This window comes from Mytilus trossulus, chromosome 3, assembly GCF_036588685.1.
Source record: "Mytilus trossulus isolate FHL-02 chromosome 3, PNRI_Mtr1.1.1.hap1, whole genome shotgun sequence".
Taxonomy (NCBI): domain Eukaryota; kingdom Metazoa; phylum Mollusca; class Bivalvia; order Mytilida; family Mytilidae; genus Mytilus; species Mytilus trossulus.
In genome coordinates this window covers 60,858,224-60,881,010 of record NC_086375.1, presented here as the reverse complement: position 1 = coordinate 60,881,010, position 22,787 = coordinate 60,858,224, and the positions used below count along the sequence as shown (strand labels likewise).

At 30.5% G+C, this 22,787-nt stretch overlaps 1 protein-coding gene across 6 annotated transcripts in view; it reads right to left on the bottom strand.

Moving 5' to 3' along the window:
* Positions 1-22,787, bottom strand: part of LOC134712017 (serine/threonine-protein kinase D1-like) — a 58,316-nt gene that overhangs the window by 18,528 nt on the left and 17,001 nt on the right. For 4 of the 6 annotated variants that reach the window (XM_063573106.1, XM_063573107.1, XM_063573102.1 and 1 more), the window contains exons 3-17: positions 18,928-19,059; positions 17,638-17,810; positions 11,330-11,558; positions 9,799-9,876; positions 8,872-9,004; positions 6,987-7,110; positions 6,192-6,269; positions 5,183-5,444; positions 4,628-4,741; positions 3,188-3,294; positions 2,660-2,716; positions 2,033-2,137; positions 1,028-1,126; positions 414-498; positions 102-177 (exon numbers count right to left, since the gene is read on the bottom strand). In XM_063573106.1, coding sequence (XP_063429176.1) covers positions 102-177; positions 414-498; positions 1,028-1,126; positions 2,033-2,137; positions 2,660-2,716; positions 3,188-3,294; positions 4,628-4,741; positions 5,183-5,444; positions 6,192-6,269; positions 6,987-7,110; positions 8,872-9,004; positions 9,799-9,876; positions 11,330-11,558; positions 17,638-17,810; positions 18,928-19,059 — 1,852 coding nt within the window. The remainder of the gene's footprint in view (positions 1-101; positions 178-413; positions 499-1,027; positions 1,127-2,032; positions 2,138-2,659; positions 2,717-3,187; positions 3,295-4,627; positions 4,742-5,182; positions 5,445-6,191; positions 6,270-6,986; positions 7,111-8,871; positions 9,005-9,798; positions 9,877-11,329; positions 11,559-17,637; positions 17,811-18,927; positions 19,060-22,787) is intronic. The other 2 variants (XM_063573105.1, XM_063573108.1) reach the window with 1 other exon arrangement.

The following is a 22,787-nucleotide window of genomic DNA, read 5'->3' as shown; positions in this document are numbered from 1 at the left end:
GCAAGCAACAAAAGGAACCTTAAAAAACTCACAAAACATTTCTTATTCAAAATGTGAAGTTAAGAATTGGGGATAGTATGTTATACTTGTATTACACTTACCTTACATATATAACAACACCTACAGACCACATATCTAGAGATCGGTTATAACCTTTACTTTTTAAAACTTCTGGGGCTGTAATAAAGAAACATATATAATCTTAATATGAACAATTAATATAACATTAGAAGACAGTTATTTTTACTAGGACTTTCCATTGGAATATTATCTAGAAGATGTAAAGGTTGTAATATATGAACGACTGAACTGATTTGATTAGAACTTATCTTTGAACCTGTCAAAGACATTGCTGATTCAAGTTTCATAAAGTTTATGATCAATAAACATATATAATAATAATGTTGACCTACCAAGATATGCTGGTGTTCCTACTACTGATATTCTGAATGATTTTTCACCTATAATTCTGGCAAATCCAAAGTCACATAGTTTTACCTGTAAAATAATCCATATAAGTCACTCCATGGTTACAATATTGTCACCTACCAACAGGTTTTGAGTGTTTAACAGTCAGTCTGAAAGCAAACCCTTAGAACTTTCACACAGAAAACTGTTTAGATTGCCATATAATTTCTGGCAAAAAAAAGTCAACAAGCGATGAAACTGAAAATGCTCACATGGAATCTGAAACTAGATTTGCAGTTCCTCAATAAAAATTAATGTAAATTTTTAGGGGTAGATGGACAGACGGACACAGAGATAAAACAATACTGAAAATTCTGAAATTCTTGCGATGTTTTTATTTTTGCGAAAAATGCGACAGAGTTGTAAACGCAATAATTTAAACTCACATTTTTGAAATATTTTATATGAATTAAACAGGATTTTTTCTCAAAATCGTAAAAATTAAAATCACATTTAAGTCTAAAATGACAAAATCGCAATAATAAATGCACACAATAATTTCTGAATTTATAGTGTCCCCTCCTCAAGAGCATTAAGGTAACAATTCACATATATTTACCTGTGGAAATGCTGTTTCTGATGATAATAAAACATTTTCTGGCTTAAGATCACAATGCACTATATTTTTCGAATGTAAATGTTTGAGTGCCACTAAAATCTGAAAAATAAAATATTTGTTGAAAAAAACATTAGTGGAAATTAAAATCTAAATCTTAAAATCATTAGTTTTAGTCTTGTGTTATGTAAGGACACTTGTTTGTACATGTAGCAGTAAAGTCTACTTTTCCTAAAGTCAGTAGTCAATTCAGGGAGTTCCCTGAGCAATGCACTGAAAAACTGACTGCCAACTTTCTACTTCTTCTAAAACTCTCTTTATAAATGACAAGATGCATTGTGTGTATTGATTTGGCAAAACCTTGATCAGTTTTTTCAGAAGATGTGTATAGTCAGCTCACTAACGCTTTCCCTTTTTCTAGAAAAATGGTAAAAATCATTTTTTCTCCCTCAAATTTTTGTTTTTGCAACACAACCTTGCTTATTCATAATTTTCCATAACTTGTTGAAAGTGCTAGGATGCTTATTTCGTTTGAATAATCCAGCAAGCTTATGTATGTTTATGAATTATCCTTAATCATTGACTGAAAATAGTCAATAAACAGAGCGGTATGGGCTTTGCTCATTATTGAAGGCCATACTGTGACCTATAGTTGTTAATGTTTGTGTCATTTTGGTCTTTTGTGGATAGTTGTCTCATTGGCAATCATACCACATCTTCTTTTTTATAGACTTGTTCTACTTGTAAATTGCTTATAAAATATTCAGACATTTTCTACATAAGAAGCCTAATTGTATGTAAGCACCATTGGAACAGTTACACTACAGTCAATAGTCAGGATATTTCTACAACTACATGTGATTTCTGAGCACTTCCTGTCCAGCTCATTATTCAGGGTGATCACTGACCCTTTTTCAAAACTTGACATTTTTTATTATACTTGTCCGAAGGTTACCAAAACCTTTACTAACCAATCATTAAATCATTAAGATCACTGTTAACACTTACTTGTGAAATGAGGAATTTAGTGACTCTTTCACTAAGACGACCTTTTGGACTAGATAATATCATTTCTAACATATCACCACGTAGCTTTTCCATTACTACAAAAATCTGTAATAGATAATTTGAAATATAATTAAAATTCTATGCAAGTGTAAATCAATTACAATTTTATGTGAACACCATGATCATGTAATAAAAGTCATTATTGTTTAGATAGCTTTGGATTCAACCTTCCATCGATCCTCCTATGAACTTATAAGTTTAAATTTCAAGATGATATAGACACAAACTCCTGATAAACTACCCTAAACCAAAACATTAACCTGATAAGGGGAGATAACTGTAGGACATATTTTCCAACTATCAAATGAAGTTTTCTAATATGGTTTCCTGATTTTTGCATTATTTCATGTTTGGAAAACTTATAATGCATGTAAATATAATATAAAACAAAATTTGTTTTTCTCTTTCTTCTATTTTCTTGATGGGACTGACATTGTTTAAGAAACCATATTTTTTCTGTTAAAACAGGATATAGAACTTTAAGGTAAACAGTTTCATCTATAACTTGTTGAATGATGTGTCAATGTACCTCATAATATTCTGAAATATTAAAATATAAAAACTTACTCTTTCTGGAGTTTCAAACATTTTCTCTAAGTTAACTACACCTGGATGATGAAGATTCTGTAATTATAAAAACATAGTTATAGAAACATTTGTATAATCAAGTAAAATAGAACATCCATCACATAAAATTCATATGAGCTACTGTCGCAAGGGCTCACAAACCATACCCTCATTAGTATGTACTTGTCATGATCATGACACCTTAATTAAAGGAGAAAAAGTGAAAGAATAGTGTTAAAATTAAACACTTCTTCTAGCTGTTTTATATTAGCAGCCAACTGCTTCAATCTTATTATTAATCAATTTATACTTGATGCCTATGGTTGTCTCCAAGTACACCTTCAAAATAACAAAGAGGACATGGAGAGAACATTGTAACAAAATATTTATTTACTCTTAATGTGTCAAGTATTCCTTTTTTGTAAAAAGTTATCTTATGTAATTTCTGGTTGCTTAAACTTATCCAATTCATATTTAAACAGTATGTTCCTTAAATTAAAGCCTCCATCTTGACAATGTTAACCCTACCTGTAGAATGGACACTTCATTTTTAAGTTGTGCTTCCTGTTTGTTAGGAAATCTCAATTTATCTATCACTTTTATAGCTACTTCTCGTACAGTTTTCCTGTGTTTACCTGTTAATAAATAAAAATAGTGCTTGTTTACGATTGGTTGATATCATGACACTGACATGTTTTATTTTTAGACTATCACTGAAACCCTTTTATTATGTCCATTTCAGTTTGTTTAGGTGTAAGGCATATGTGTCCATATGACACCTTTACCAACTTAAACATTCACATTTCATGTTCAGTGAACTGCAAGTGTATGGTCAAAATACTTTAAAGTTCACCCCATAATGAACAAGTTGTTTAATATTGATGTGACTGTTTATTTCATGATCTGTAACCTTGTACAGGACTTATAGACAGACTAAAGTCAAATGAACTTACATACAAGAAAACAAAGTACCCCCTACTATTGTGTAGCGTGAGATAATAAAACTCAATTTTATTTTAATTTGATTATCAAAAATGGGAATTATCTCTTTTATTCATTTATTTTATATACCATATAAACATATAACATCTAAACAATGCTAACATTTAAGTCATTGAAGCATGACTGGTGTTACAATGGCCTCATAATCTGCATGAAATGTAAAAGCAACTGCACATTACATATCAATTACACAGTATATACTAAAAGAACTCTGGAGTTGACCTAATGATGTAACTCAACACAAAGATGATCTCTCATATGTTTTGAAACTTTTAATGTAAAATATAGTTACTTCCAAAATGTAAAACTACCTTATTTTGAAATATATTTTTGTTGTTGAGAAAAACACTTAAGCTAAGTGTTCAAATGGGTTTTTGAAAGATAAAAATTAAAAAAAATAACTAAAAAGTGTCATTTCACAAATTTGAACTATTTTATCAATTAATATGTAGTAGAAATAATTGAGTAACAAGTGGCATATAAGTGAATTAGCAACCAAATATAAACCATCTTGACCTAATTTTGTGTAAACATTTCAAGCTACGTTTACTTCCTCAATGTAAAATACATATCTTGTTTGTGTACACAAGTAAATTGTTCTCTTGTAATGCATGTGCAAAAACCTACCATTTAAAATAGTTTACGCCATAAAAATATTTTTTCTATGAGTTTTGTTTGTTATAACAATATTAATGCTGATGATGTTATTGAAACGTTTCTTTCATACAATTGAATGTTACAACCGGAAGACAGGAAAAGCATTTCCTTTTACTTCCCTGACTGCAGGAAAAAAAACATTATAAATAATGAGGATTTGAATTATCAGTTTATCATGGAACAGACAATTCTAGATTCCTCCTCTGTGATGGCATCATTCTGTCATTTCTATCATTCTAAGAAAGAAAAAAAACTGTTTATAACAAAATTTGAAAGAATCTATCAATATAACTGATATAGCTGACTTACCTCCATATACAATACCAAATTGTCCTGAGCCTAATACATCATCAGGATATATCTGATATAGCTGACTTATATCCTGTTCTTCTTCCTTGTTCGTACCATTCTCTGAAGATGAATCTACAAATATCATAGAGTTAAATGCACTTGATTATAAGTCAAGACCAAATCTGGAAAGTCAGTCATGTCATGGAAGAAATGGTATCTTCTATTTACGTCATGAAAAAATAATGTACAGAAACAATTTGTTTCATTTTATTGAGATCAGGTATTCAAATGCCATTTTGCACTAATTCTTGTTTGCAATGTGTTTCTGGTTATAAAACCGTTAACTTGTATCTTTGTATGGCACCAAGCACTTAGTTATTGCCAACTCTTTTAACACTAGCCAACCTCTTAAAAAGCAGTTTCCATAACAATTTCTGCTTTTGACTATGCCGTTCATTTTTTTCATTTAAAGTTTGGTGATCAATAAAAGTGTTTTCCAAATAATGCACTTATTCATTTAACATGTCAGGACTGGGATAACTTGTAGTGAGTGTTATTGTGATGATAGCTTACTTCCTACAACACTGGATGTTGGTGTTACTGGCATCAGTGCCTGTCTGATAGCATGTTCCCAATACTTGGCTTGTTCTAGTCCAACACCACTTTCAGGCGATGCAACAATATCCCCCTCTCTGCCTCCAAAAGTTGGGTCTTCACCAATGAAGTATACTGTGGAATTGACCCTCATCTCAAAAACATGTGGTCCTTTGCTTGGGTCTGCATTTGGTCGTAGTTTGGCTGGTTCTATGTTTACTATATGTGATAATGGAATCTCCTACAAAATTAAAGGAATAGGTAAACTCATATCTCTTAGATTTTTTTAATTTTCCAAGTTCTTAGTTATTTAACCTTTTTAAGTAGCAAATATCTACCAAACATTAACTTATTATACATTGTCTGCTGAGTAGAAGAATCATAGTAGGATTTTGACTGTTTTCTGCTCTTTGGTCAGTTTGTCATGTCGTCCATGATTCCCCATTTCCATTCTCAATTAAATGAGTATCTATGTATGAGATTTACCTTGAGCTCTAACTTATTGTACCTTGTAATATGTTTGTAAGAGAATAACCAAACATTAACTGATTTTACCTTCTAGAATCTTTGTATCAGATTTACCTAGTTTCAAGTTATTCAACAATATACATGATATAGTACACTTGTATGAGATTCAAAAAGTTCTAATTTACTTGACCTTGTAATGTCTTTGTATGGAATTCATCAATCTCTTATTTATTTGACCTTGTAATGTCTTTGTATGGAATTCATCAATCTCTTATTTATTTGACCTTGTAGTAGCTTCATATGTGGGAAAAAATTGTTTGATAATGTAGGGAATCCCTGAAGCACAATTTGAGCCCCCATCTTTTTAAGTCAGTCAACGGGCCCCCCTCTTTTTAAGTCAGTCAACGGGCCCCCCTTAAAAAATGTTCTGGATCTGCCAGTGATCTTTGTATGAGATTCTTAGCTGTAATTTATTCAACCTTGAAGTAAAGGAGATGTACCTCATATAAAGTTATCTTACCTTGTAGTATCTAGGCGAGTCTTCTTTTTGAAATAATGTAATGCATTTAGAATCCAACCTCCAATAGTATCTCTTCCTCTGTAGAATAGGGAAACAAAATTAAGGATATTACATTCTTTCTTCAGAAACTAATGCATATGGTGAGTAAATTCCTGAAGTCACATAATGTTTGGGAATATTTTCAAAGAAACTAATTTTCATAGTAAGAAAATAACAATCCATTGTTTTAGTTGAATTCATTACATGAAGGAGAAGATTTTTTTCTCTATGAATAGATTGTAATCTTTGTTGGCAAATGTTTTCTCCAAGTAACAATCTGCTAAATCACCCTCTCAGCTATGTATTTTTTTTTTATTTAACCTCATACATATCCAAATACTGTAGATTCATTATTAATCGTGGGATAGCAATTTTCGTGGATTTCGTTGGTACAGGCAAACCACGAAATTCGATGTTTAACGAATGACAAATTTTACAAAGGCTTGTATGCAGACTTCGGTAAAACCACGAAATTAAATATCCACGAATATGTAATTTTCCCTGAATCAACGAAAATTGGTACCCACGAAAATAAATGAATCCACAGTAATTACATAAAATTACCAGTTTCTTTCATATTATCAGAAAACAAGGGTCACTTGGGAGTGTTGTCAAAGATATTTACATTTTTAAGTTTGCATATTTCTTTAAGAATATTAAGAATGTGATTAACTGTGCAATCATAGTTGTAAAGTAAACATGCATGATGTATATCTAAGCATTATCTTCGTTTCTTAAAATGAAAATAAATTATACCTGCTGATCATTCTGAGTAAAGTGAACCATCCAACCTGCTTTCATAACCTTTGATCCCGTTCTTTTGGTGTGTTTGACTGATTGATAGATTCTCATTAATGGAATGTTACTGCTTTGTGTAGGACTAAAAATAAATAACAAAATTGGTTAACATTAAACATTCATCTGTTTAACAAAAAAGATAGTTCATCTCATTTTTCCAACATTGTAATGTCAAAAACAAATAAATAGCAGCTTGTGGATTCAAGTTTGTGAAAATGGTAAGTAAATTTTATCTGAAAATTCCAACATATTTCATGTTTGAAAATGGGAGACAAATGTTGATTTTTTTTATCCTGTCCAGTTTCTAACATCAATACCATGACTTTGTGATTTCTATAATTCTGTTGTATTTATGAGTTTGAATAAAAATTATGAATATAAATGATAATTAAACAATATTAATTCAATACGAAAGAGAGCATTAATTTTAACAGTAAAAAGTGATGTCCTTTAAAACATCTAATCTATGTGGGGTCTGTCCTTTGAACAGTACCAAGTGAAGGCCCTCAGGTAATCCCTAGCAGCACTATGATCAGTGTTCCAGCTAGGCCGTTTTCAGAGGGCGCGGCGCCCGCCCTTTCCCGAGTGGCGCCCTGTGCCCTTTTTACAGTTTCCAGGGCGCCCTGCCTTTTTTGTTCCTATTGATATGATACACTAATTACTAAATTTTACCTTAGGAAAAGTGTATGACTTTGTTTACGACGTCGACCCAAAGCTAATCAATGGTTACAACTGGTGTCATAATCTGTTGTTATAGGTAATCCGTTTATCGGATGGGTCATTAATGATCATCAACATTAATTCATTCAAATAGAATCGGTCAGTCGGCAATTATCTTTGAAGAAATGTGCATATATAACAACTTGGGCACAATTTGCGATGTTAACCGTAGTTTCATGGAGGAAACATGACAGAAAGTTGAAAACCATAATAAACTCGTTGAAGACATTGTTTTACTTGTTTTCCTTGAAATAAATAGAAAATTCAGATGTATTTGTCATTGACTGCCTTCATTTTTGATACAAAAATAACAAAATCGGTCGCCATATTGTGATCCTATTTATATCATATTTACGTACTGTTTATAATCCTCCAAAGAAGGAGCACACCCGAATAAAGAAAGATAACTCAATCTGATTTTTTTCCTAGCATTGAGTAACCCATTTACATATTCTAAAATATGTCTACATACTTCTTGCTTAAGAATATATATGTTTAGGTATTTATTTTGAGTTATGGGAAAAGTTAAAGAGGGTCTTAGTAGCAGTGTTGGTAGGGTGCCTTGGTCATCTTTTTCTGTATTCTTTATTTTTGATACAATTTTTGACTGTTGCTATATATCCTAAAATTGAGCATTTACTGAGCACAGCTGTTTTGTGCTGTATTGCCATTAAGCACAGCAGGGGTAGAAAGGTGAAACTTGTAAAATGTGGCAGACTATAGAAACAGAATGAAACAGGTCACCTTTCAAAACATACTGCTACAACTGTGCCAAGCAATGATCAAAAAACTTGTGTGACCAGCTGCTTGACAAGTTTTTCAGCCTAAAAAGTAGAAAGATAGAGTTCTATATGGGCTAATGATGTTGTTCTTGTATAACCTGTGATTCAACGAATAAACACAATGTTTGATTAATATCTTTTATTAAAATATGCCTTTTTCATATTATCATTTCGCGCGTTAAATGCCCTTTTTCAGGATTGGCACCCTGCCCTTTTGGAATCCTAGCTGGAACACTGATGATATTAAGTGGAGAGTAAATTATCAAGATCCCTCAGGATAATTCAGGCCATGTTTGGTGTCAACTGCCCCATAATCACAAATAAGATACTATATTTATTACCTAAGAGGGGGTTTCTGTTGAGTATTGTCCTCGTCATCTTCTTCTTGTAGAGGCATTTCATCCTCCTGTATATCTGTATAATTAGTATCAACAGAGCCATCCATTTCAGATGTTATACTCTGTTCTTGGCTTACTGAAGAAATAAATTACCATTGTTAACAAAAATAAACTGCAAAGAAAATACATCCTCTTCAAACCAAACATAATGCAATTATTATATTCACTAGGACTTGGTTCAAATATTTGTCACTAATTTCGTTAAAACTAATTCAAATTTCTTTCTTATGGCAAAGGATGTTTTTTTATGCCACGTAGTATTTTTCAAATGTAACAATGACCTCTTCATAATTTACAAAATCAAATATTGAAATTTAACATTGCACCAACAGTCAACTGTTCCAATTCTGTATTGACTTCTATTCATTATCATGAGATTTAAAGTCAGATAAAAACTTGTTTTTTTCCTAGATTTGTCTAATTAGAAATTATCATTTTGAAAAATTAAATCTACAAGAGAAATAATAAATCATAATCAAAATGTGTCATTCCTAAGTCAGGAACCAGATGTTCAGTGGTTGTCATTTGTTGATGTGGTTTTTAAGCGTTCCTTTTAAAAAAAAAAATAGATAGTTGGTTTTCCTGTTTGAATGCTAGTCATTTTGGGGGCTCTTTATAGATTACTGTTCAGTGTAGGTCAAGACTCTGTGTTGAAGACCTTACTTTGACCTAAAATGGTTTACTTTTACAAATTGTGACTTAGATGGAGTTGTCTCAATGGCACTCATACCACAATTTCTTATATACCTTTCAATCACCATTCATTGACAATGAAAGTTTTGATTTTTTGTAGATACAGGATGAATTCTGTTGAAAAATGATAAACAATATTTTCTTGCTTTTTAAGTATTGAAGCTATTAATAACTTACATCCCACTTTTGGTAATTCCCCTGCACAATCCTTTGGAACTTGTGGGGCACATTTTTTGTGACAATTAAACTTGCAATCTGAAAATAGAATGAACTCCATGATATACAATGTTATGTATGGGACATTGGTGAGGAGTTTAAAACAAATAATAAAATAAATGAATTTGAACTGATTTAAATACATTTGAAACAATAATGCTGACTAATTTGCATGTACTTCTGTTCAATTTTATTTTTGATTATTCATAAAAAAAAAATGATAAACATTTATGACACTCACAAACAAACAGATGGACAGATTTGCCAATTCTTATACAACTGCAAACTGAATATCACTGACTTATCATTAAAAGTTACCCGTAAACTGAATTAATTAGATACTGTGGATTCAGTATAATTTGTGAGATACTAATTTTTGTGAATTTCATTGGTATAGGAGAATACAAAATACATATTTTCTAAGTTGGTTTGCAGACTTTGGTTAAAACCATGAAAGCAAATACCCCTGAAAGGAAATAGTTCTACAACCCACAAAAGAGTGTACACATGAAAATAAATGAATCCACAGTACTTTCACAAATTGTTGATATTGTTGTGGTCACTGGAATCAGCATGTCTAAAACCTGCCTTTTGAAAACTTCTGTGAAGACAAATTGAATTCATTAACTCCCAGGGTACCCCTTTTGTAAATGAAGCAAACTTTATTTTCTGCATTGAAAAAAACCCTAATTATTTAGGACATAAAAAATTTGCAATAACATGATGCTATAGATTTTTTTATAAAATTCAACATATTACAGATCTTCAGTTGTCAGGACTGCATTTGAATTTTGTTGTGACCTCAGACAGATTATCTCTTTCTTTTCTTACGTAGACTGACCACTATTCTGACCACTATTTCAGCATGATCAATGCTGGATATAACATGATTCTACAATTACCCACCACTCTGTATTTATATATATTCATTTTCACTAATTTTATATCAAATGAAATATAATCTTAAGATTATTGACAATACAATATATAATTGTACATGACAGAATGAAATCCTATACTTAATATAAAAAAATACCATTAGTGGAAGAAGTCATCACATGGCATCTATTAACAGAATATACATTTGTACATCAGTTATAAATATTGTTTGTATTCTTTTGGCAATGGCAAAAGATTATTACTGGCAGATACTTGCACAAAAAATCGTTCAACTAATCATTGTGCCATGCTTTTTACTGGTGGTTTATTTATTTTCAAGGATACTTATATTTTCTTTAATTAAAGAAAAATGTGTATTTGATTTCACAGTTTTGGCTAAGTCTTAATTCAAGCATTTAGAAAAAAACCAAGAATGTGTCCCCAGTACACGGATGCCCCATCCGCAATATCATTTTCTATGTTCAGTGGACCATGAAAAGGGGGCATAAAAATTGTACATTGTTGAAGACTTATAAAAGTACATGAGCTACCCATCATCGGGAAATCCAGGATAATTGGCCAATGATAATAAATGCACAGTACTTATACATACCTTTACATTGTACACCCTGTCTAAACAGGCCCTTTAAAAGTTTTCTACACCACTGACAAATTGTTGGTCTCGTGTAATTGTGCACAACAAATGTATGAGGCACTTTAATTCGACCTAAGACTTCTCTTTCCATCCAAATTGGTCGGCCACTCCAAGATTTGGAACGATTACTGCGTGCATCTCCTCCTAAACTCAATGACAAGGATGGTTGGCCAGAGACCATAAGTGCCTAAAATTTAAAAAAATTAAAAACAAAAACAAAATTTATTTCTGGAAAATAATATTAAATGAAATAACAAATATTGCAAATTTTCCTTTATACAATAATACATTCAGGTTGGGTTTGCAGAAATATAAGTATCTATCAAACAAATTCAAGGTAATCATTCGAATTACAGCTACATGTATTTCTTTGTATTCACTGCTCTCAAGTGTGATCATTATCTATATACTGAATTTAGAAAAAGATAGTACAATATATACAGTTTTTTTCCAATGTTTCACTATCAAACTTGAATGAGTTGGGACATAAAGAAGTTTGTGCAATAAGAGCTCTACTGGGAAACCAAAATTGACAGAAAAACCAGTGTTTTAAGTTGATGAATAAATATTTAAAAATTGGAAATACAACAAAAACATATAGAGCTTAGGGTTTAACAAACTAAATAGAGGTTATTTGTCATAAAAAGCAATATTATTTTTTTTAGGCGAACCCATGTGCATATATTAATGTCCTTAATAATTTTAATAAGTTGACACGTCTTCATTTAATTTGGTGGAATGTTATATATATGCCAATTTTGTTGTCACATATTCTGCAGGTTTTTTGGCAACAGAACTCAGGTTATAAATTGTTTCATCACTTGTTGTAATAGTCAGCTGGTGAAACCTTTGTCATTTCAAGTTATGAGTGATCATTAGCAGAATTTCTAGGGGGAAAACAGCTTTCCATCATCAAAAAGTTGCAAATATTTGAAAATGATTTTCTAAAGAAACTCAGTTTTATAATCTTCAAATTCAATTACAGAATTTTGCGGAGAATGTTATTGGTTTAGTTTACCTTTTATCCAAATTAAAAATCTTTAAGAATTCATGTTTCATGATATGTCAAATGGTGATGATTCCAAAGATAGGAAATCTATAGATTTATTCAGGTCAATACAGGTTATGTCTATCATTAACTTGTGCATAATAAAATATTATAACCATTTATTACCATTTTTAAATTTTCTTGTCTATATTTGTTATCATTGCAAACAATGGAAAAAAATAAATAACATGGACTGCTATTTTTCATCATTAATTCCCTTAGTTTTACTTTTTCATATTGAATTTAGGCCTGAGGCTTTAACTTTTAAGCCAATAGAAAGTGGCATGGTAGATTTTAAATGAATAAGCTACATCTTAAAAAAAATAAAGTTACAAAATCAGTTGATTTAACTTATTAAAGTTACAAAATCAGTTTTCATGCCTTATCTAAAGTTACAAGATCAGTTACATTTCTTAATTTAAAGTTTAAAAAATAGTTACCTTTTCAAATTTAAAGTTACAAAATCAGTTACTCTTTCTGATTTTAAGTTACAAAATCAGCTACTCTTTCTAATCTCAAGTTATATAAAATCATTTACCATTCCTAATTTAATGTTACAAAACCAATGCCATGTTTAATTCAATGTTACAAAATCAGTTACCATCCCTAGTTAAAGGTTACATCAATTACCATTCTTAATTTAATGTTACAAAATCTGTTGCCATGTCTAATTTAAATTTACAAAATCTGTTGCCATGTCTAATTTAATGTTACAAAATCTGTTGCCATGTATAATTTAAAGTTACAAAATCAGTTGCCATGTCTAATTTAAAGTTGCGAAATCAGTTGCCATGTCATATCTAATGTTACAAAATCTGTTGCCATGTCTAATTTAATGTTACAAAATCAGTTGCCATGTCATATCTAATGTTACAAAATCAACTTTCATTTATCCAATTTAAAGTTATGTGATCAGTTACCATTCTAAATCTAATGCAACTAAATCAGTCACAATTCCCAATTTAAAGTTTTAAAATCAATAACCATATCAGTTACCATTACAATTTTTAGTTTTTAATGATAGGAGTATAGAAATCGTATAATAAGCAAGTTTACTTTGACCATCTTTACTGAAAATAATTAATATCTGATGTTTACATATCATTTTGAATTCTGTTGATTTCAAGAAACAATACCAGTAAAAGATTTGTTTTACTTTTCTTTATATATAACAAAACATGTTTTAAAATCCAATTATCTATAAACTATGGATGAGACATTTGTTTGTCCCCTGGCTAGATCTAATCACGTACTAATTATCATGATGGATATTAACACCTGGTCTAAGCTTCCAAGAACAGGTGACAAATAATGATCTAATACACAGACAGACACTTAGTCAATATCTAGCCATCTGTAATATCATTTCATTGATTTTTCTACCTAGCTATTAATGCCATGTAAGCTAGCTTTCACTTTTAGTGATCCAAGGCTGTGATTGCTTTAATTAAGAACTTAGATATTGGTCACTTAATGATCCTACATCACTGACAAAGTATTCTTCATTTATATGAATTTACGATGTTGGTATTGACTTAACATAATGTGCCGTGACCATGAACTTCATGATGACTGAAAAAGTTTTAATCTGCACAATTTTTATTTTTCAAATTGAAAATTAATTTTATTTCAACAAGAATGTGTCCAAAGTACACAGATGCCCCACTTGCACTATCATTTTCTATGTTTAATGGACCGTAAAATTGGGTAACAAATCTAATTTGGCATTAAAATAAGAAAGATTATACCATAGGGAACATGTGTACTAAGTTTCAAGTCGATTGGACTTCAACTTCATCAAAAACTACCTTGACCAAAAACTTTAACCTGAAACTAGCACTTTCATTTTCTATGTTCAGTGGACCGTGAAATTGGGGTCAAAAGTCTAATTTGGCTCTATAATCATAAAGATCATATCATAGTGACCATGTGTACTAAGGTTCAAGTTGGTTGGACTTCGGCTTCATCAAACACTACCTTGACCAAAAACTTTAACCTTTAACCTGAAGTGGGACGAACAGACGCACAGACGAACAAAACATAACGCCCCTCTTTTATTGTAGGTGGGGCATAAAAAGCAATTGTTCTGTCAGTCAGAATTAGTCTGGATTCACATGCATTTTATTTTCATTTAGTGGAAATTCCCTGATTAACTTGGAGATTTATTTAATTGACTGACAAAACTTAAATTCTACAATTTATTTCTCGGTCTGTAGAAGCCAAAAAGTTTCATATTCATACGCTAACTAGACATTTAAATGTTAAATGAATAAAATGGATACCAGAAGCAAGAAAAGAGAGTACCAAAAGTATTTGTGCAGTAAACAGACCCTTCACATAAAAGACAAACAAAGTTTGGCACAAAGGAAACCTCAGATAAAAGATTATTAAAATTATAAAAGTGCACATCTTACATTTGTTAAATCAGAATGCAAATTTAATTACATTGCAGGAAAACTGTTGGATTAAATGGAGAAATAAAGTAGGCACCTTGGACAAACAAAAGGAGAGGAGTGATAAATAAACCTGCTCTAGCCCAGGCTATCACTGGATTAGACACTGTGTTCAAAGCGAAATTATTCACAGCTGATTGACAAATTGCCAATGTTTTTATTACCTAACATTCTATAGATAATGCTATAAAAGACTTGCACAAGGTTCTTAGAAAACATCTTACGGTCAGACGAATGTCAACATCATGTAATTGCTATCTCTCATGGCCTTATAAGGATCAATACAGGTGGGAAGAGAAGGTAATAAAATAGGCAAACATTAATGTTTTGTTATGTTACTTCATCAGACGACTTTTGTGTCAGGATCATTTTTGTTTCAATTTATCCTGCGTAATATATATATATATTATAGTTTCAAAACAGGTAGATAACTTACTTAATCATAAACTACGCAAACAAAATGACCTTACTACACTAACATAAACTGATTTTGGATATATGTATAGATTGAAATATGCCTCAATATTAGTGATGAGGATTTTTGCCTCAAATTTCAGGTTCATCTGACGAAAGATTTTGACCACTTTTCAAACACTTAAGTGTCTATATCTTTTGAATCAATTAGTGTATGTGAAAGATTTTAACTGATTAAGTCATTAAAAACGATCCAATTTAAGCTCAAATATGAAAAATCTACCAAATATGCAAAAAAATGTCACTTTTCAGATGTTTTTTGTCAAAAATGAAAGTGGCCGCATCCATGTTCATCCTCAACCTTTATATATGTTATGTATTATCATAAAATACAACTTACATTTCAATATTTAGGATGAACACAAATGCGGTCTCTTTCTTTTTATACGAAAACCGTCTGAAATTTAATAAAAATGCTAGAATTGTGAAGATTTCAGTAATTTAGCATGACTTTATGGTGCTAGTACCTGATATCTGTGCATTGTATTGTCAAAAAGAGCCCATATTTATGTAGCAGTAGCATTATACTGTCCAATAAACCATTAAAAGTTTATATTTAAACAATTTTGTAAAACTGCTATATTTTGGGGCTGAAAACGCATCTTACTGGATCTACTCCTTTATTGTGGATGGCTGATCTTTGATAGTCTCTGTTAATTCTATTCATAACTTCATTTAATCTGTCCCACAAAATATTCAAATTAGATCTTGCTGTGATATAGCTTTTCTGTGCAAATGTGACATAAAGCAAACATTTAATCTGTCTCACAAAATATTCAAACTAGCTCTTGCTGTGATATAGCCTTTCTGTGCTAATGTGACATAAAGCAAACATTTAATCTGTCTCACAAAATATTCAAATTAGATCTTGCTGTGATATAGCCTTTCTGTGCTAATGTGACGTAAAGCAAACAACAATCAATCAATCAACCACTTTTGAGTAGAAACATGTCAATGTTGATCATGGATGTTTAACGTCCAGTGGCAAATTAAATGTATAATCAGGGCAAGAGCAGGATAATTTGATATGAGTATAAGTCCTGCTTTGTACTAATTATCATGAGCTCTATCCATTAGACAACAGTAAAAGTTGTACACTTAATAAGGAAAAGTTTTAAATGTCACAAGATGTATAGATAATGGATATGTACGAATCATACTGCAAATTCATTTCCTACTTTTAACTTCTCTGTTTATTTCCTCTCAATAACATTAATCAGCACAACAACAAAATTCACAACACTTTTTTAAGATAGCTTAAACCTCTGTAAAAGGCATAAAATGAAACTTTATAAAAATAAAAAATAACTGTAGAACATCAAAAGCAAAACAGCTTAAAAGGATAAAACAAAGAGAAGCCGTCTGTCGGGGGAATATCTGAAATGATTGAATTGTGAAACTGTACTAAAGGTGAAGGAGTTTACACTCAGATTGACTTCCTGACCACTTGGGATTCTTAGTCTACTGAACAATCTAATTGAACTTTGACAAATACCAGTAAATGGATTTAGATATCTCTTATGATTATATGTGTAAAATATTTCAATCTTCAATTGAATTTAACCTTAACCGAGGTGATCAATTTCCCTAAATTCTAACCTGCCTACATCCACCTTCAATATTTAAAAAAAAAAGTAGATTTAAAATTTGAAAAGCAGCTGAAGTTTCCAATAGATACACTTAATGAACTACATGAAACAAAGTACATGCCACCAGTTTTATTAGACTATCATACCAAATAGCTAATGGTCAAATCAAGTTCTATTCACCTTTAAAGTAGCAAAATTGCAACAACAAAAAACAGAGCTCTCCTAATGTATGATTTTATCAAACAAGAAATTTTATAAAAATATATGTATATATCTGTGGAGTAATACTTTCAGAGACTTGTAGCTATGAAAAATACAGGTATACACAATTTATTTCAGTTTTCCTTATGAAGAAAACAATAAAATACCCAAAGCATACGATTTCTTTAAATAGCTTTTTTCTGTAATAACCAATCTTGTTAACATGATAAAAATCATGTTTTGTAAGTTTCACTTTTAATAACAAAATGAAATTGATATTCTATCATTATTTATTTGAGATTACTTACACATTTTATAAAGATCATTAAATTGATGTTATGTCAGTAACCTTATGACCTTTTTTAAGTTTTAAGAAATACATGTACGTATTATATGTATATCAAATAGTAAAAGAAAGCTATTTATAGAATAATGCAAAAATTAATGATATCCACATTACAACAAATGACAACATTGAGTAATGTAATATGGATATCTTACGTATGGTATTCCTGATTCTACCTGTGCTGTGCCTTCCACTGCTAGCGAGTCACATTTCTCTCGCACTGGGTTGGGATATGTGATACTACTGGATGATGGTCGCCGCTGTTTGTCATATGAGCAATTATTTGGAATCTTAAAGGCACAACGTTTATGGAAATTCCAGCCACAACCTACAAAATTATTATTCAGTATTTAAGACAAAGAAGTTTTAGCATTGAATAGAGGAAGCCTTTCTGGCCTTATATATCAAGCTTTACAATAATGTGAATTTTGCAGTAAATTAGTTTGAAAGGTATCAAAATTTAACAAATATAGTGGCCTTTCAAAAATATGATTATCAGCACAGAATTTACTTTTGGCTTGAATTTGTGAAGCAGAATAAGTGCATAAGACCATATTTGGGTACCCAAAGTTTTATTTTTGTTTCATAAAGCAAACTTCTTATGATGTTTAAGGTATAAAACAAGCTTATTTATTAATTTTACAACTTTTATTTCAAGTTTTAATCTTTGACCTGAGGGCTAAAGAAATTACAAATACATTTTGAAGTCACTAAAATTGTGTCACTTTTAAAGTTAACACATAAAGTGGTTTTAAAAATAGATTTTTTATATTTTACAAGGTAACTTTAAACACCACTATTTATATAATTGGGATACATTTTTAAAAGAATATGAAAATTATATTTATTCAGTTATGTGTATACTGCATCTTTGACTGAAGCACTGTTTGTAAACATTGTATTTCTGATGTACAAAAATGTACCTATATTGTAAGAATAAACAATTAGAAACAAGGCTGATAACACCAAGATTTGAATAAAATATTGGACATGTTGAGAGGGAATCATATAAGAAATCAACTCCCTCACTTCATGCACTTCACCTGTTGTATTATTTATGATTTTTAACCAGAAAAGAAGAGTAACTTTTATATCCAAGGTTATTAGACCCAGAGGATTTAACTATAAACTTTATAGCCTTCTAGTTATATAAGTGGGAAAACATTGGACAATGAAGAATGCATACTAGATGCTCGACTTGCGGTCTATGGTGTAAGCTTTTCAGAATTTTTAAGATACACTATATCACCAGAATCTTAAAACAAATTGAAGTTTTAAAAATTCATTGTAATTTGTCTGTCTCATTTATTACAAAAACATAAATAGAACTAAACTAAAATGTTGCTTCTAAAATATATGATGACTGATACCTCTTCTACAAAAATACAGTTCTTTGGAATGATTTTTTTTTTTTTTTTTAAATATTTGACAAATATATTATTAACCTTCACACTTCAACCCTTGTTTGACAAGTCCCCACAACATCTCTCCACAGAAGTCACAGAAATGTGGTGATTTGTAGGAATGAACAAACAGTAGATGTGGCTTGATCTGTAAGTCTTCCATTGTTGTTTGTGCTGCAACAGAAAACAAGAAAAGAATTAAGACAAATATAAGTAATAGATCACATTACATGCACAACAGTTAGGTAAAGAAAATATGAATGTTACATTTTATATTAAAGGTGAGAGATATTTTTAAATACCTCATGTACTCTGCAATAATGTAATATAAAGAACATGTAGCTTTGATCATGACAGGCTAGATAATAATAAAACACATGTAAAGCCCCAGAAATAAGAAATAAAAAAGCTATTTAGTGATCTATCTTATACTTTTGTATTTCCAACCTTTCACTCAAAATGAGCAAGACAATATTAATGATAACAAAAAAAAACAATGAAAAGGACTTATGCCAGAAGGAAAACTTTGAAGCATAAGGCATATGCATACATGAAATGCAGTATTGAATTCTTCTACCTTAAAGTTTATATAAAGCTTTATACAAATAGTTAACACTGCCACCCTGACTGTAGAAAGACAACATTTTATCAAGCATTTGTTCAACGAAAATTTGCAGGTGAGTCAAAATCTTTAACAGCAGAGCTACCATTAAAGAAATATCAAATAACACATACCAGTATTTTGAAAATCAGGGTCAAAGAGTACTCCTTCTATAGAAAACAAGCTAAGATAGTTGGTTTCTAGACGAATGCTGTGGCTCAAGTAATAAAAAATATAAAGCAAATCCCCTAAAAAGGATTTAAGAAGTCTCATCATAAAATTGCATTGAAATGTGCAGATTTTTGTGGGAGGCTAGCAAGTATTTTAAATAATCAGATTATCAAAAGAAATAATAATAATAATAATAAATTCTTTATTTAAAGAGGGTAAACTCAGTTAGTTACAATAAACAAACAAAATTATTGGAGTTATTTCCCTTTAATGAAGATTGTTACCAATTTTTGTAACTTTGTTTAGTTCCTTTAGTCTTATAACCATACCCTTTCATTTTTTCAATGTACTATTTCTGTTTATGACAGTACAATATGGAAGGCAGGATTGAAAATATTGTTTTTAATAAGAAACATTATTTTTAACATATAACATAAACTTCTTATGTACATCTATACTGTAGTTTTCCAACAAAATTATATAAAAACAAATCAAGTTATTGCACATTGAAATATCTAAAGAGAAAATCATCATATTGAGCGTTATGTCATCCATTCTTAAAATTCTGTCATCTTAGGTTAATTTACACTTGTGGAAATGTGGGGGAGAGTTGAATAATAGAATATCATAATTTAATAGTAATAAGTTAATAGTGAATGGGCGTGTAATAAAAACTAATTAGGAAATAATTCTTGTGGTTTTAATTACTAAAAATAACTAATATTGCAAGTATGGCTAAACATAGCATCACATTTGCTAATAATGGTAAAATTTATATAATAAGTATGAAATATTATAGACTTTTACTTTGATAAAACTACCCACATGAACAAATCATAATATGACATTCATCAATACACCAGCATCATAAGAGTCAATCACTCGTTAATATTTATATAAATTACTGCCTTATTCAATACACTGGTCCGAAAATTTGATTTCTTCCTGTTACTTCACTGACCAGGACCAGCCACTATATCAAAAGTGATCACATTAATCAATCAAGGGATCAAAAGACTTGACCAATCTGTTTTAATAGACTTTGATACCTATTAGGGAGATTCACTGTTGTTAAAATTTCCAAAATCACCAGAAAGCATAGAGAATTTCTAGAAGCAATAAAGGCTATCCAGCAATAGATATCTGATACTTATAACCTTAAAAGAAGCTGGTTTCAAAATTAACATCTAGTTTGATGATCCAGTATATGTCAATACACCTTATCGCTATTTATCCGCCATTGCTGGATTTCACACAGGTTCCCGTAAAATGTTGACGTCATAAAACAAAATATCTGACGCCATAATGGAAAAGTGATTGTTGTTGAAGTCAAAAGTTCAAGCGGCAGGGTCAGCCGGGATTAGCGATAAGGTGTATAGAAATAGCATAATCTTAATTTGTTTTCGTACTAATCAGAACTTTCTCAGGGATGATTTGTTATTTACTAAAAAAAAACCAAAAAAAAAACCACATGAATTGACTAACATGCTACCATTTCTACTTGACTGAAATAAATAGTCAAATTGACCTGTTTAGGATTTACAAAGATCTGAGAACAATGTTATGAGGGAAACTTAGCTCTACTTGTTGTAGTTGAAGTAAGCAAAGATATTTCTGAAGGGACTCATAGCAATCATTTAAAGCATCATGACTGCTTAATACTGTAAAGCAGGCAATGTTATGAGGGAAACCAAAAATTAGCTTTACTTGTTGTAGTTGAAGTAAGCAAAGATATTTCTGAAGGGACTCACAGCAATCATTTAAAGCATCATGACTGCTTAATACTGTAAAGCAGGCAATGTTATGAGGGAAACCAAAAATTAGCTCTACTTGTTGTAGTTGAAGTAAGCAAAGATATTTCTGAAGGGACTCATAGCAATCATTTAAAGCATCATGACTGCTTAATACTGTAAAGCAGGCAATGTTATGAGGGAAACCAAAAATTAGCTCTACTTGTTGTAGTTGAAGTAAGCAAAGATATTTCTGAAGGGACTCATAGCAATCATTTAAAGCATCATGACTGCTTAATACTGTAAAGAAGGCAAAATCAAATAATCAACTCTACAAACCTGAAACACACCAAAACTAAAACATTTTTTAAAAACTTCCCTTGGTGGCAAAAACAGTATAAAGAGGGTGCTTTTATTACCAAATTTAAAATCTAGGTGTGGTGCTGTTTAAATGAAAAGCTATGTTATTTAAATACCATTAGTATATGTTACCAAACTAGAAATTAAAAGAGAACACAAATCAACACACTAAAAATACTTGATCGAATCTGCCTCTGTCTTCCACTTTTGCGCCTTAAAATACATGCATCTTCTGCAACAAGACAGTGAATAATTCTATTTCATGATGAACTTTGAACTTTGTTTGCTGTCTAATAATTGATTTAATTGATTGAAAGTTTCAATGTTTTCTTGTCTGATATTACAGTTTATGATATAACTTGGAGAGGTTAATGTCCTGAGGGTATATAATATATCTGTGATAAGATATTTACATTTGTACATGTAGTCTAATAGTTTTTACTTATATGGTAATTGATTGATGACAAGAAAGAGAAACATAAATGAAAGAAGTTAAAAAAAACATGTATGCTTGTTTTAAATGTTTATTGTTGTTCCTTTATATTTTTTCTTCCTTGTTGTTGAATACCTACTGACAATGTGTGTCGATATTTTTTATTTTATTTATGTCATGTCTTTGGTTGTCCTTTGAATTAATTAAGAACTAGTATAGACTATTCAATTTTTGGTATGGTTGGGCACTAGTATATTGATGAGCTGATCTGAGGAATATTTTTGGTAAACTTCAAGTCTCAGTTTCCCTCTATTTTATTTTTTTCAAAATTTCATACAATTTAAACTTTAAGATAATGAATCCAAACAGTAAGTTGATGATTAATTGCTTTTTGACATGGTATGTACCAAGGAATATTAATTTGTAAACAAAGATAACCAATTCATTTACATTTGATGGTCTATTTCACTCGAATATAATCTTTTTGTATAAATCTAATACACACAATTAAAACAAATGTACAAATATATTGCAAAGAATCAGGTTCTACATAAACTTTTTACAAAAAAATTGTACATATATATTAGACTAATTAGTGAAGAATGGG